We start from the raw sequence: 16564 nt of genomic DNA, 5'->3' as shown, positions 1-16564 counted from the left end.
AAACTGAAATGTTATAGCGTCATGTGGTAAAATTCATCTATACTAATATTATAAAGCTGAAGAGTTTGTTTGTTTGTTTGCTTTAACGCGCTAATCTCCGGAAATACTGGTCCGATTTAAAAAATTCTTTCAGTGTTAGATAGACCATTTATCGAGGAAGGCTATAGGGTATATATTATCCCCATATTCCTACGGCAACGGGAACCACGCGGGTGAAACCGCGCGGTGTCAGCTAGTTTATTAACTTGATGAAAAACACTCGCGATACTTAGTTTGAATTCTAAAATTATATATTCTTGTAAAGTTATGGTGATAAGTGCATTCGTTAATAATAAACTATAATTTGTTCCTGAGAAAATAATAAGACAGTTAGTAGTAATTTGAAAGATTCAACAGCCGGACGAAAATCTTTTAATACAGCAAAAAGAAAATGCTATCATAAAATTATATACCTAAATATTTTTACAAAGAGATTTACGGAGAAGAAGATTTACGGATTAATAATTATTTAGTGTATAGAAAACACAGATTTGGGTAGGTATGCTAAAAGCGTTGTCTGTTCTGTGATAGAAAAGCTCCTTCTCTATCCCGGAGGTTTAAACAAAACACACGATTTAACTTTACTTTTAATTACGGAATCCCTTTACTGCTTCCTTTTTATTTTCAAAACAGCAGAACCTCGTGGTTTCAACCGCGTTGTTTCCGTTCTCGAAGAAATAAGGAGATAAAATATAGCCTATAGCATTCGGGGATAGTGTATCCAAACAGTGTAAGAATTTTTCAAACCGGTTCAGTAATTACGGAGCAAATGCAAACAAACAAACAATCAAATCTCTTTTTAATATTAGTATAGATAAATAGTAAATAGGCAAGCGCTTTCTACCGTAGGCTGTATCTTCACTTATATCGGGCATTATTGAAGTTAAGCAATGTAAAAAAACTCTTGTGTGTGAGTTGTAGGCGAGCCGTGATAGACCAGTGGATATGACCTGTGTCTCCGATTCCGGAGGGTGTGGTTCGAATCCGGACCGAGGCATGCACCTGCAACTTTTCAGTTATGTGCATTTTAAGAAATTGAATATCACGTGCCTCAAACGGTGAAAGAAAAACATCGTGAGGAAACCAGAGAATTTTCTTAATTCTCTGCGTGTGTGAAGTCTGCCAATCCGCATTGGGCCAGCGTGGTGGACTATTGGCCTGACCCCTCTCATTCTGAGAAGAGACTCGAGCTCGAAAGCCGAATATGGGTTGCTATTGATGAGTTGTAGGTTATACCGTTAGTCTAGAAGTGACTAACTACGTGTCGACACTCGACAGTCTCGGTTGACGAAGCACACGCTTCGTGGCTACGGACAAAAAGAGCCTCAGCTGCAGACACTAGCAATTATTCTTAGATGTACTTCAATCGTCGACACCAGGCGCAAATATTACACCGCCTTTCTTAAAAACATACATACAGCCGAAAGTAGAACCTCTTCCTTTTTGGAAGTCGGTTAAAAATACATCTATATCTATAAAGGAATATAAAAATCAGTGCCACTTTTCGTTGTAATTTTATAACTCAAGAACGGGTTCTATCCAAACCGCTTTGTTCGGACTATTTAGTAGATGGTTTATGTGAAGTTTGCACAAAATCGGTCGAGCGGTTCTTTATATAACACATTTTTTGTAATAAGTATATTAATTCAAGGGTAGGGTATGGTAGAGTAGGGATAAGCAAGAAACGCACATAGGCATATATATAGCTGGACCGGGTCCGCTAGTTACATAGATTTATTTGTTACTTTACGGAAATATAACGTATAAGAATACGGGTATATTTATAAAAGTAGATTATACAATGGTTAGATTATTATTATTAAAATTTTAAGTCTTCTTATGTTCGTTTGAAAAGCAAGTTTACTAGATACCACAACACTTTTATGTAGTTCTCAAGATGTTGTAGTAAAGTTACCCGCACCTTTTATTTACATGGGGAAATTATGAACGCCTACTCGCCATGGGAATGCGAAGGTTATTTCGGAGTCCAACTAAAACCCTACGGTTTTCAAACCCGACGAATTGAGACTGGGCTATGGAAGGGTCTCTCTCACCATCACACCCCAGCCAATGGGTCCCTAAAAACTAACCCTTCTCTAAAATATACTCTTGTTCTAATAACTGCGAGTACCTACAAACTAAATAGAATACCACTGTTGATCGCTGTGTTCTTCCCTTCAAAGGAATACTGAGAAATTCTTGGAAATAAATGAAACCTATTATTTTTAACCGACCTCAAAAAAGGAGGAAGTTCTCAATTCGATTGCATGTTTTTATTTATAACCCGATCCAGAAGTCAAACTGAAGAAAATATCATATACTATAGTCCATATCTATATAAATTCCCTATACCAGTCTCTGCATCATCCAATGACGCAGTGACTATGTCTAAGTATTTCATGAAATATGAATTTAAGGATTTGAGATAATAAAACACTAGCAGTGTTTTATACTCGTTTGTCAACGTTCTAACCGACGCATTTTACAGAAAGTATGCTTCACCGTTTACAGTTAGAAGTGATGAGGGAATGTTTTATAACTATAAAGAAGATATACTGTAGATATACAATATCATGATAATAAATTAGATTAATGACAATATCAGTGGATCTGTCTTTGAAAAACAGAAGAAGCTTGCTTAATGAAATTACAACGAACGTCGAACACATTTACGACAATAATAAAACATAATGGATCAATTATTACCAGTTACCACCGTACTTAATATACAAATAAAATGCAACTGGTTATAAAGATTTCACAAAGCTATTGTATGCACGAGATTCTCGAGGATCATTTTAATTATGAGTCAGCTGTAGCAGGGATGGTCTCAGGCTCTTATTGAGCGAGCCGACGCATGCGCGCCGCACGCATCTCAACGACCCGGCAACGGCGACCCTGTACAAAATAAACAATAGTTTCCAATTCGCGACACTGACCTAAAAGTACCTCCACAAACAAGCCGTATCAATGATAATTAAGGATAATACCTTTAGTGAAATCCGCGACGTCGCTAATAAAATTAAGACACATTCGCGAAGTGTGCGAAGTCACTCCTTGTGCGGAACGATGACAGTGAACTCGTGTATTTGTAACACTAGTGAGCAAAAGAAAGTGTTTTGCGCGACGCACCGAGCGTGACGTAGTGTGACGCTGGTAGTCAGTAGTTTCGTTCAGTACCGACACACCTGGCTGCGTCGGTGGTCGACATGCCCCTATTGGCAAACTAAACGATCGGCGACAGCTCGGGACGCTAACGAGACTCGCAATTTAAATGTCAAATCCAGGAGAGCATCCGGTACAACAGCCATCTCAAAACTCGAAACAGAGTGTAACAAAAGAAATCTGTGCAATGATTGTGATCGGTTCAGCGTGAATGGATAGGGTCGGTGCGAGATCTGATTTTTCCGGCTGGCGGTGGCGGCGATAGCGCGAGCGCGCGGGCTTCAGTCGACCGAGTGCGTGCGCGCCGTGAAATTCTCTCGCAATGCGTCCCGCGGCGTCTGTGTCCAACGCTGGCTCCGTAGGGGCCCGACGCCTGAAGACCGACCTACACGTCGCAGAGCCCACCGCACGCTCCGCCAGTCCAGCACCCAGTCTTCGCAGCCAACGAGCCAAGCAATACAGGTGCAAAATATTCCGCGAGATCGCGTGTCACATTGCGTTCCAATTTTTTATGTTGCTCTTTGTTGCAGAGTAACATTCTGTTTATGTACCGTTACAAACTGTTGCTCCAAATATAGGTAAATTGAAAATATCGCTTCCTAAATGTTTATCAGTGTAACAAGTGTCTTTATCGTTCGATAATATTCAAGGACATCAGTTTCAATCATGACAGCTCTATGTTTTCAAACAGTAGATAAATTATTAAATGTACGAAAAATAAGGTAATGAGTATAAATAAAACCTGTTGCATTGGATATTGTGATTGGTCGGTGTAAAGGCAAGGCCAAGTTGTACACGCTTTCCGTACAAACTATTGCTGCATAACATTATCAAAAAAATAATCAAGGATTTTTTTAAGCACACATAGTCGACGAATTAACTGATACTTATACGATTTAATTCCCGTTTTCTAGTAAGTAGGTACTTTGTAAGAGGTTCTTACGAATCGAATCTATTATATGAATGTTTGTTAATCTCAATAGTATCTCAATAGCTGAATAAAGGGAACTTAGCATAGAGATATACAATAAAAAATATAGCACAAATAAACTATATTTTATATTTCGATATTCATGGGAACACAGTTATTGTTATTTGATAGTAAATTCTATAACTCTTTTATTAATGAAATCAAATTATTTTATTTTAAGAAGGCTTTATTAACGAGCATTTATGAAACGTCAATTTTGACTATTTGTAGAGACTTTACTACTGATTTAGTTTTGCTAAAAAGACCTACTCGTATATCCAACTAGCGGATGCCCGCGACTTCGCCCGCCCTTAGACCTCCTTAATCCGGCCCTCTCACATTTGTATATTATGAAGATATACATACTCCTCAGAATACACAAAATATTCTGAGACCTACACATGGTCATCACTATTGCAATATTAACAAAGTTATAGTGTTGTGTGTGTAATGTAAGCAATTTTGCAAGCTTAGCCGCTTAGGGACCATTAAAATTACGAAATTGCACTGTTTCAATTATTTCCTTTACGCTCTATTGCTTCTGTTCGTAATCGACTGCTTAGTTTTATTTTTTTTACTTTGATTTTATGGTTCTACACGAACTTACATATCTTATGAGGAAATCGTAAAGTAGCATGCACGATAGATCGGAAACACTGACTATAGTCATGGTAGATATTGCTGTAATAATAATAATTGGTATTATATCTACGTTAGTATCAACTAGCTGACTGGATTTACTTAAATCGAGTAACATATTTTGCAAGTATTTAGTACTTACTGCGTTAATTAAATAATACCTACGTTAATTAAATGTCACGTGTCTCAAACAGTGAAGGAAAAACATCGTGAGGAAACCTGCATATCTGAGAATTTTCTTATTTCTCTGCGCGTGTGAAGTCTGTCAAATCCGCATTGGGCCAGCGAGGCGGACTATATTTTGGGATCTCATTCTGAAAGGAGATTCGAGCTCAGTAGTGAGCTGAATATGGGTTGATAATGATGATGATTACTTCTTCTTGACTACTATTATTATGTTTACATTAGCTTGTACTAACTGACTGGATCTACTTAAATCGATTGACACATTTTGCAAATATTTAGTATCTACTTACTTAGATGCTACTGTTATTATGTCTACTTTAGTTTCTACTAGCTGACTGGATTTACTTAAATCAAGTAAAATATTTTGCAAATATTTAGTATCTAGTACTAATATCTTACTACATACTTACTTAGGTGCTACTGTTATTATGTCTACTTTAGTTTCTACTAGTTGACTGGATTTACTTAAATCTAGTAACATATTTGCAAATACTTAGTAGGTATCTATTGTTTATTTACTACGTACCTACTTAGGTGCTATTATTATTATGTCTACTTTAGTTTTTACTGACTGAGTGAATCTACTTAAATCAAGTAACATATTTTGCAAATATATAGTACTAAGTACTTGCTTACTTACCTATTTATTTAGATTCTAACTGCTACTGTTATTACTCTCTCTATCTACTTTCGTTCTAATCCTGGTTTGATAATAACTATTCTTTTAAAAATAATATTACATTAATTTAACTCGATAATGAAATTACCCATAATGAATGAGAGAAAAATTTAATCAACGAAAAACCATTGTTTTTATTAATGTTTTTTTATTATCTGTTGTAATCTGATGATGATGACTCATGCGTTATGAATATTTACTTGCTTTATAAAATGTTTGAATATAGTAGCTTTCAAATTGTGTTTAAGAGAGAAGTCTGTCTGTTGCGCTTATAAGTAGTTTGCTTTCTTTTTGTATACGTTTAAATCCTTAATCAAGACAGGCCATTGCCATTTTTGTATCACTGCATATGAAACTAGATCTCTAGTACATAAATAGTTATGTGCGAGTGTAGATAGCGTGCTAAGTATGTTGCTCATGGTCATATCAACTATTCAACTTGGATTACTTTACTTGATATCAGATTTGCTTAAGGCTACTTTTCAAGCAGAGATACTTTTGACGGCCTCCGTCGCGCAGTGTTATGCGCAGTGGACTTACAAGACGGAGGTCCTGGGTTCGATCCCCAGCTGGGCAGGTTGAGTTTTTCTTAATTTGTCCATGTCCGGCTGGTGGGAGGCTTCGGCCATACCGACAGAGACGAACCGCCAAGCGATTTAGCGTTCCGGTACGATGTCGTGTAGAAACCGAAAGGAGTGTGGATTTTCATCCTCCTCCTAACAAGTTAGCCCGCTTCCATCTTAGACTGCATCATCACTTACCATCAGGTGAGATTGTAGTTAAGGGCTAACTTGTACAGAATAAAAAAAAAACAAGAGTTAGACAAGTACATGACTAGAGGTAGGCTAGGATATTCGTAAAAATGCTTAGTGGACTTTGTATCCCTACTTCACATATTCCCTCTATACAGAAAAAATAGCTCTGTTGAACGCGTTTCTGCGATAATAAAAAGTTTTTATTGATAATTTTCACACACAATTTGCATATTATGTCAAAACTGAATCCGAGTAATATAATATGTAAAGTGTAGAATTTTACAGTGAAAGATACAATAGCAGAAATGGCTACAGTACATTTTATTTGTGTAAGCACATCGTGGTATCTATATTGTGACGTAAACTGCGAAATGACAACAAATACCTCAGAATACACAAAACTCCAGAAGGTGTAACCGCGACGAATAGGAATGAAGCCGTTGAAACTACACTTTTTAGGTGTAATTCACGAATACGCCATCTGTCACACAGGTCACACTGTGTATGACGTGTTGTGTGACGTGCTATACAGGTACAATTTTTGGATACAATGCATACTTTTATATATATATATATATTTTTTCATTTATTTGGTTAACCAACAACCTTACATTTCTTACATTCTATTCCTTACATTGAAAAAATGTAATCGTTCACTGTAAATCTATAAACTTTTGGTCCTTCTAGTCGCTTCGAACTCGTTCAATCCTAATAATATGAGTAGCATAATGAGGTCTTTGTAAATTCCTTGCCATACCTCATAATTAATCTGAAAGGCTTCTGGTGTTTTCTGTATTCTGAGACAAAAACGTAAGTGTATCGACCAATTTAATATAAAGATCAATTTCCTTCAATCAATGGATACTTAATTAAATAATGAAAAATATACCTAATGGTACTTTAGGAAAGGTTAAATATTCAAAAAATATTGACTCTATTGCTCCAAAGTTATATAGAAACATAAAAAAATTAGGTCATTTCACTTCGCAAATTAGCCATATAACCGACTTGGCACTCCCAGTAATACAATACGTTTGCAGAACTGTAGGTTAATTCTCATTTGGGTTTATGAATTACGTTTTGAGATACTGTTTGATAATTTTGATGATAAGAATAGATCGATGAGAGTAAACAACCAAAACGATAAAGATTTGAACGCATTGATAGCGTTTAAAAATAAAGTGTAAAAATATGAAAACAATCAAAATGAATAATCATATCTGATATATAAGAGATAAGTTATTGTAAACGAGTTTTGTCAATAATATATTATTATTATACTAGTTTATTTTCTTTTATGCGAAGGTAAATATTAAAACTTGAAAACAAACAAAATTAACTATGTCCGACAGTCTTCAAGATAAGCATGTTCCAACTAATCCGTTCTTGATTTGTATCTAAATAAAGCAAAGAATTGAAGAATTAAGACAGTATTCAAACCCTTCGTCTGACAACAAACCTCTTATTGGTTTCAGAATCATAAACCAAGCAACCCTCGCTGTATCAACATGGCAACACTTTACGCTCTAAAGAACAAGTCTTGTCCTTGCCTTGTATAATCCACATTAGACTAAGGTCAAGTCGATCAGACTACGGCTTCCCTAGCGACTTAAGCTTGTAGCCTTGTTACGATCAATGAACTGAAAAGAACATTGATTTGCCCCGGCTATAAAAACTTTGATTGGGTCGTCAATCAACATACTGTTTGAGCTTTATTCCCAGTTTTTATGATTCATATTCTATTGGTGTTCTTGAAACAGATCATCACTTATAGTCTTATTGAATATCTATCCATCTATCTATCTAATCATCTAAAAAAAGTATCTATCATTAGTTAGACTAACATTGCTTTGTGTCTAAATACTAATGACAATTGTTTTTATAACCATGAGTTAATTATCAAAACAATTGGCCAAGACAATGATATATCTACAAGTTCATTTGGTTGGTTTTAATCGACTCGTTTAGCAACAAGCCAATAGCAAAACGAGGTATCTAAAAATTAAATCTTTGTTCATTGAAGCACACAGCAAGTTCTTGAAAAACCAGCGGCATGGAAAATAAAGGGAGTCTGACGTAACGACGATCCATTGACTAGTATAAACTAACAATTGCGTGACATTTACCCCATTCACAACTCACCACTTCCAACCTTTCGGCGGGAATCATGAGAGGGCGGACGGTATATACTTGCTTTTGACGTGCCTGCCAGGCCTTATCCACTGTTAATATCAGCCTATTTTATCAGCCTACTAGAGGGCCAGGCCTCCCTCCACATAGGAGAGAGGACGTGGAGCTCAGATCTAGCATGCTGCTACAATGCGGGTTGACAGGCGTAGTGATAATGTTTGAATTTATGTTGACTTCTATCAGTTGTAATGATAATGACCGACGATTTAACGTGCTCTCCGAGGCACGGGGGTGTAACACCACCTTCCCAACTCAAACTTACCTAGTCTTTGTAGTGAGGGAGAAAAACTTTAGCTATAATCTGTGGCCATCCGTCTGTGGATAGCGTACTTAGGTAACTCCTGCACTCACAAGGCAGTTTTTGTTCTTTTTGACTGATTACAAGTTATTTATTCGTCATCCTTGTTTCCAGGGCCAGTCTTCCCGTCCGTACCGCCCGTCTGCTGCAGCGGTCGCGCACACAGACGCCGTCCGACGCCGGCGCTAGCGACGGCAGCACGTCGCCCGCGCCCGCTCCGTCCTCGCTGCTGCAAGATGTTGTCGACATCAAGACTTTGCTCTTGCAGCTCAAGCGGGTCTTACAGGAGGTCAGTCAGTACCCACTACTCAGAAATCTGCATGATTTTTGTACAATTCCTTGATTCATAGACTTTTGTATTAACTACTTCTTTGCATTATATATGCTTTCATAAAGGTTTATAGTTCTCTACAAACAAATAGTCGCAATTTCGCCTGTTTGTCGGTTAAAAGTACACGAAGCTCTATAAGTCGCGAAATGTCACGAGACGCGATATCGTTCGAGAAAAAGTCTTGAAAACTGATAGGGGGTCATAACCCTCTGTAATGAGGAACAAGACGCAAGGAGGAGTTGGTTTTTGCCGGATATGAAAGATGCGGAAGCTTGCGCTTGACTACAATCAGGCCTGATGAAAAGTTTGGTTGGAGTTTCTAAATTGCAGTGCACTTGTCTAGAAAATGCCTTTTACTTTAGCCATAGAGGTGTTCATATACACACTTTGGAGATTATGATGAAGAACTCCACGATCGTGTTCCTGCTTATCCCTTCTACCACAGAACAGCGAAATGCCATGAACGGTGGCATTACTCGGTTGACGTCCAGGCAACCCGAAATGTTTCGGTTCAACGTTACTTATCAGCGAAAATACCCTTTCGACATCTGTGTTTCCCGACACCCGTTTCTAGACAAGAGTGTATTTGAAGTAATTTCCTAAACAAGCTCGTCCCATCCTAGCCCTTTGACAGCAGCATTATATGTCCAAAGCAAGTTAACATTTTACTGCGTGACTTTTTAGTCACTGGCACTAGTTCCAGGCTTCCTCCTTAAAATGTAAGTCAATTGGAAGATACGTCCGGACGTCATCCCTGTAATGCGATAGTCTCGCACAAAAGCAGCTAAGGATACGACCAGTCGTAACGCTGTAAATTGGGTGGACCTCATTTTGCTTTTGCTTTTCATCAGGCATGATTGTAAGAGTCAAACACAAGGCCTATGGCTACGCAGCGTACACAAACATATTTCAGCGGGGCTATTTATACATATTTACTCAGTTTTCCGTATTGCAACTTTAGAGACAACTAATTGTTTTGCGAGAACTATATAACTAATGCTTTACTTTTTTATTAAAACGATTGAAATCTTGCAGTCCATCTCGCAATCCAATAATTTATAGTGTTAATACACTTGGCATGATTTTTATTACATGTTTTTTATACATATTTACACATGTATTATTTTTGATCATTCAGTGGTGTTTAAAACTAAAACGGAGTAATATTTAGGTATTTAATTTATTAAAAATAATGGTTAAGAAATTCGTTAAATATACTAAAAATTGGATTTAAAACAAAAGTTGTTAGTATGTGCAGATAGCGTTAAGAGATTTTTTGTGACTTTAGAAATTTTTACGTAGGTATTTAGTTAGTTTCATCTGAATAAAAATTTTATACCTGGTATAAAGCAAGTTCAGAATTTTATTTCACATTTAAACAGATGACTGAGAATATGAAAAAAATAAAATTAAAACATAGAGAAAGGAGTCTGATTTCATTTAAAGATTTTTTTAATGACTTTTACTTTTATGAAATCAAAGAGCTTATAAATCACGTAATGCCATTCGCGTGATGCATTAAAGTCATCACTTTCATAATAGAAAGAAGTTATTGTGAAATATATAAGCATTTACCATAATTAAGCAGATTCATAACACGATTCCGCCATGCATTATATTCTAATGAACTGCAACGGTACAATTAGTAACGTATCATTAACTGTTAACCCACTTGTTACTATCGTTTGATAAAAAGATCAAGTGAGAAATAAAATTCTAAACAAAAAAGTGGGTAGTTTTAAAAAAATATTTATGCTTTTGCAGTTAGTTGTTAACTGTGTGAAGCTATTAGAAGTGGTTTGAGGGTGTTATCGTGTGCCGTGATTTACTTATGCGAGTTGTAACTTAGTGGTTTTTCGTTATGGATTTGTTAAGGTAAGTTAAAAAATGTTTAATCCGTATATTTATATATGTTTTGTAAAATCATGAAAGTAGTGATCTTCTTTTATTTGTAAGTAAAAAAATTTTTGCAATTGCATTACATTTACTGAAGTAATTTTTGTGTGAAAGTTGGCGTTCTTTATATCAAACAGTAGTAATATCAACTACTATTATTTATTTGTTTTAGGTGTCAAAAAATAGCGTTGAGCTTGAATGAGATTATCGAGGAGCTGAAACGTAATGAAGAACAATCTATTCCAGACTCCTAACTATCTTTCCCCCTAAAAATTGTAACGCTGAATTCACTGATGAAGATTCTAGGGCTGAAAATATCTGTTCAAAATTGACTTGGGCCACAATTGAGAGCTTCAGCTGAAATAAACGTCAGTAAATCATCGCCAGATTCGGATATGAGCGACGAAGTTGACGAAGTTACTAACGTTGAGGTCTGAAGGAAACAGGAACAATCCGACAAAATAGAAAAAAATAAATATTTGCAGAAAACAGAATGTGGCAGGATAGGATAAGGTACAAATCTACCAGAGCCGAAGAAAGTGTCGTGTGCAAATGGAATGTAGTTACTGTGGCAATGCAGCAACAGTCCAACTGACTATATAAATTAAAAAATCTTCACAGCAACAGAAAAAATATATTCATATTGATCAGTCAGCTTTGATAAAAACATATAATGAAAAGATGAATGTAGAAGAGCTCTGATCAAAATATTGGACTGTACCAATTATATTCTAATAATGGGAAAAATGGTATTTTTCGTTGCTTTTCCACTGTTTGGATATGGCTGTCCATAATGTCTGGCAGTTATAAAAAATGAACGGAGGAGATTACGACCATATCAAAATTTCGAAGGAGTGTTTCCACTTCTTTGTTAGAAACATACAATGAATGCATTTCCCGAAAGCCTGGTCGATTGTCATAAGGTTATGATGACAGTTCTTGCTATGGTAACATAGGTCATAATAATCCAGTATAAAAATGAACAGCTGCGATGTGCATTTTGTCATAAAAATACCAATTTGTTCTGTAACTCTTCATCCAAAAAGCTATTTTGAAGCTTATCATACACCAAATAACTGAATAATATGCGGCTGTATGCTATACTCGTATGTTACAAATAAAACTTATCTTGGTTATGGTGTTTTTTTTCTTTTTATTTATCACATTCGCTCGAATAATACCTAGTACATACAAGCACAATACAAATCAGCATAAGGTAATGAATTTTACTAGCGTTCCTTTTATCAAACACCATTTTCCGCAATTTCCATACAAAAGAAAATTTATTTAATATTTTTTTAGGTCCTTTGGGGTCATAAATAAACTGTGTACAAAAAATTACAACGATCTAGCAACAAAAGGTATATCCGTAACAACTGGGTTAATACTGAGAAATAACTGATACATATCGTTTGCAATAGATTAAAGATAGCAATGAGAACATTTCTTGTTCCTATTGCACTAATAAACCAAGTCTTGATTTTGAACCATTTTCACAGAGATGCAAACTTATTATTCAAAGATATGACGCTCATTAAACAAAACTTTCAGTAAAATGCTTACTAGACTACGCTCCTCGCGTAGACATAGGCGTTTAAATAGTTCAGTAGATACAAATGTTGATGTCAAATGAGTCATGTTTGCAAGAGTTTAATAGAATTAACAGATGATATTTTACGGCGTGAACATACTTACAAATTAAATAAGGTATTGAGGTCATCTATTATTTTGAATTTAATAAAAAATTATACTATAGACTGTCATAACATAGATAACATAATACAAGAAGGAGGTGCACCTAAAAAAAACGAAATTTTCTGTTAAACGTATCGTATTGCCGCTCTTTTCTTGTTTATTAATTTATGGATTATCACAGTTGAGAATACATAAATTAATAAACAAAAAGTTTAGAAAGTAAACTACCGCCATGGTTCGTCCGTACCTTATTTTATTTATTTTGCGTATCTTCTATTATAGGTATAAATAAGGTTGTAAAAGCTTAACAAGACAAACTCATCGAGATTTTTCTAAAGAAAGCCTTTGGTCGTACCTTTTGTCATGCCAGACATTACATATCTCAGGCTACTTGTGCATCTGCTTATCTTTTATAATATCTTTTAAAATATTATATTCTTACTTTTGTAAAATAAAAAAATCACCTTTTATTGTAATATTTTTACATTTCAAAATTAATGTGAATGCTAATTATCTAATTGCTTTTGTTTGCTTGTGTTTTGCACTTTTTTATTTGTTTTGTGTTTGTAACTGTTTATGTTTCCGTTGCATTGCCTTGTGTGCCGCCGACGCAGCCCGGGGAGGAGCATCATTCGATGAGTGTAAGTAACCTGCTCTGTATACTGAGTCTGGGCTTTTATCTAAAATACGTGTAATAAAATTTATATTTCTTGCTTTATATCGAGCCAGCAATACGATAGACCTTTAAACGAAGACCGATAAACGAACGCACGACGATCTTTGATATAGATAATATATATTATAGAAACTTCAACTTAAAATTGGTCGTCATCACCATCAATATCATCATCATCATCATCATTAACAATGGACGTCCACTGCTGCCAAACACAACGGCTTCGAGCCGCCAGCATCCAAAAAATTGGTCATAATTGTTTTTTTCAATATTTTTCTTTACATATTATTCTACACAAATCGGTTTTAAGGTTATATTTTTAATTAATATTTTTAAGATCGATAGTTGGTTTGGGATTATGAAAATTTAAAGCAGGGTCTGTACCGTTACTTCATCTACTTTTATACAATGTAAGTCGCAAGGTTCAAACGGGTTAAGATTTTGAAAAAAGGAAAAGGTTCGCTTTGTGCGGAGTTGCACGTGTTTAAGTGGCTTTGGCGGCAATCACTGTTTTTCCATCCCCTACATACCTACACACAGGCTTTTAGAACAAAGGAAACACCCTCCTTTGGCCTCGATAGTACGAAAGTAGAGATATTCGAGTTTTGAGAATACATTATTATGAAAGAGAAAGACATACATACATACAAACCACAAAAGCTCTACAAGTACAAGCTTTTAATTAAATTACCTTAGTTTTATTAATTTGTAAAACACATACAGTGATATAACACACAGTAAGTGTGGGTCAAATCGTGGAGTACCTATAAGTTAGGGTTAAAACCTAAAAGCTTAAGTGCTTTAAGTTCTGTGCCTTAAAATATAGTACGGATGTCAACCAGCCCTACCGGTGACCGTGTACAATGATTTAAGTACGTAGTTATTTAAAATTTAAACGTACGAGTGGTACCTACGTTATTAAGTCCATAGAAAGGGTAGCAACCCTTTTTCTTGTTACGAGGGGAGGGGATCTCTTTTTGAGATACCCAACTTACTGGGGGAGAAGGCAGGTTATGTGGGACTTACCACTAAAACCCCCGAAGGCCACCCTCAGCTCATTTTGGTAGGATCCGGACCTCACTCAAACTTGCCAGTGCCTCCGTTGCAATATGCTTCTAGTGATCGTCTACGAGTGAGAATTTACTTCTGCTACTAGGGTAGCAACCCCATCATCCTATGCCAAACATATCTTTTTCGTCTAAATTCAGGCTTATCTTCGTCTAAATTCCATCCTTCGCCACTGATACCTAGCTATTAACTAAAACGTAAGAGTTATGAATACAGTTTATTCATCCAACAATATCCAATTGAGTGTTGCAAGCGGTTTAACAAGTCAATTAACCGAACCGCCCGCACCGCCCCCTACAACACAGTTCGCTCCTCACGCTGCAAGTTTCCACGCATGCTTTCAATAAAAACGCTTAGCTACTCTCTCTTTCATGATAGATCTTTCGAAATATTAAGGTTTAAATTTTTGAATTTGAAGTTCGAAGATTTTTGAATGGGCGGTGGCAGATAACCAGCTGCCAATTTGGTTTCTTTTTCGAATATGCTGCCGCGTGTTAAAACCTTTATACAGGGTGTCTCGTAAATAGTACGACATACTTTTCAGGGTGATAGCTAAAAATAAAAATAAAATAAATAAATAAATAAAATCTTTATTGACCAAAAAAATATACAAAAAACCATAACATTGCCTGTGGTCTCCACACTAGATTGATCTGTATCGTGGAGACCAGGTAGGATTTTCTAAAAATAGCTGACATAAAATAACGCAATATTTATGTTAGCCGAAGTAATACCGTTAAAATTATATAGGTACCTACACAAAAAAACGTTAAAAAGAAAATATTTAGTCCCATTTTTTGGAAAAAAACTTACTTTACAGTAGCAAAACTTTAACTTTCATTACTCGAAACAACTATTCAAAAATAATTACAAAAGATAAAGTCAACGTTTAAATAACTTTTCAGCACGTGGTATGACTAAACTACATTGAAGGTAGGGATTTTTGAATTTTGTACTAAAATCGATATAACTTGAAAACCGTAAAATTCAAAACATTATTCTTAATTTATTTACTTGGACTATCTATAGGTTTGATTATCCAACACAGTTGCCCACTGTTCTTATCTAAGGTAGAAATATACGCAAATAAACTTCCAGCCTTTATACTTAAAACGACGAAGGATAATAGCTGGTTTATCTACATATATTTATCTATATCTATTCCTATTACAGAGTGAAACTCTCGACCCGTTGCTAGCGGCGTGCGCGGAGAGCCCCGCGCGCGGCAACGGGCGCCGCCCCCCCGCCTCGCCGCTGCACCCCGACGCCTGCGCAGAGATGCGGCGACAGATCGTCTACCTGCAGGTAAACAACCTACAAGTGACAATATAGCCGGTTTTTTTTTATTCTTTACAAGTTAGCAAGACTACAATCTCACCTGATGGTAAGTGATAATGTAGTCTTAGATGGAAGCGGGCTAACTTGTTAGGAGGACGATGAAAATCCACACCCCTTTCGGATTCTACACGGCATCGTACCGGAACGCTAAATCGCTTGGCGGTACGTCTTTGCCGGTAGGGTGGTAACTACCCACGGCCGAAGCCTCCCACCAGCCAGACCTGGACCAATTAAGAAAATCTCAATCTGCCCAGCTGGGGATCGAACCCAGGACCTCCGTTTTGTAAATCCACCGCGCATACCACTGTGCCACGGAGGCCGTCATAATCTCGTCGTCGGTTCGTCGGTTTCTATAATCACCCACAAGGTTTCAACCAGGGGACGGGGACTATTCACATTGACATCCCACGAGAGTCGTGACTCTTAATCCAACAATGGCATTCGGTTCCAACATTCTAAGTGTTAACTTATTAGAGACTTCTTTAGACTCTGAGGGTGCATACCACTCTATCTATATTAGCTTCGCCATCGGGAAGGAGCTTCCAAGCACACTCCCCGGTGATGAAGTGTTCCCATCACAGCTTAGAAGCACTAGTTGTTCAATGATCGTCGTAGAAGAAAGAATCGCTGGAAAGAAAT

At 36.5% G+C, this 16564-nt stretch overlaps 1 protein-coding gene across 4 annotated transcripts in view; it reads left to right on the top strand.

Moving 5' to 3' along the window:
- The window catches only part of LOC112048517 (uncharacterized), a 125251-nt gene that overhangs the window by 99830 nt on the left and 8857 nt on the right, over positions 1-16564 (top strand). For 3 of the 4 annotated variants that reach the window (XM_052884748.1, XM_024086056.2, XM_024086058.2), the window contains 3 exons: positions 9036-9210; positions 13458-13484; positions 15761-15892. In XM_052884748.1, the coding sequence (XP_052740708.1) occupies positions 9036-9210; positions 13458-13484; positions 15761-15892 (334 nt within the window). The remainder of the gene's footprint in view (positions 1-9035; positions 9211-13457; positions 13485-15760; positions 15893-16564) is intronic. The other variant, XM_024086057.2, reaches the window with a different exon arrangement.

Source organism: Bicyclus anynana, chromosome 12 (assembly GCF_947172395.1).
Source record: "Bicyclus anynana chromosome 12, ilBicAnyn1.1, whole genome shotgun sequence".
Classification (NCBI taxonomy): domain Eukaryota; kingdom Metazoa; phylum Arthropoda; class Insecta; order Lepidoptera; family Nymphalidae; genus Bicyclus; species Bicyclus anynana.
The sequence above is the reverse complement of the archived record's forward strand: the minus strand, read 5'-3'. Positions and strand labels throughout refer to the sequence as shown.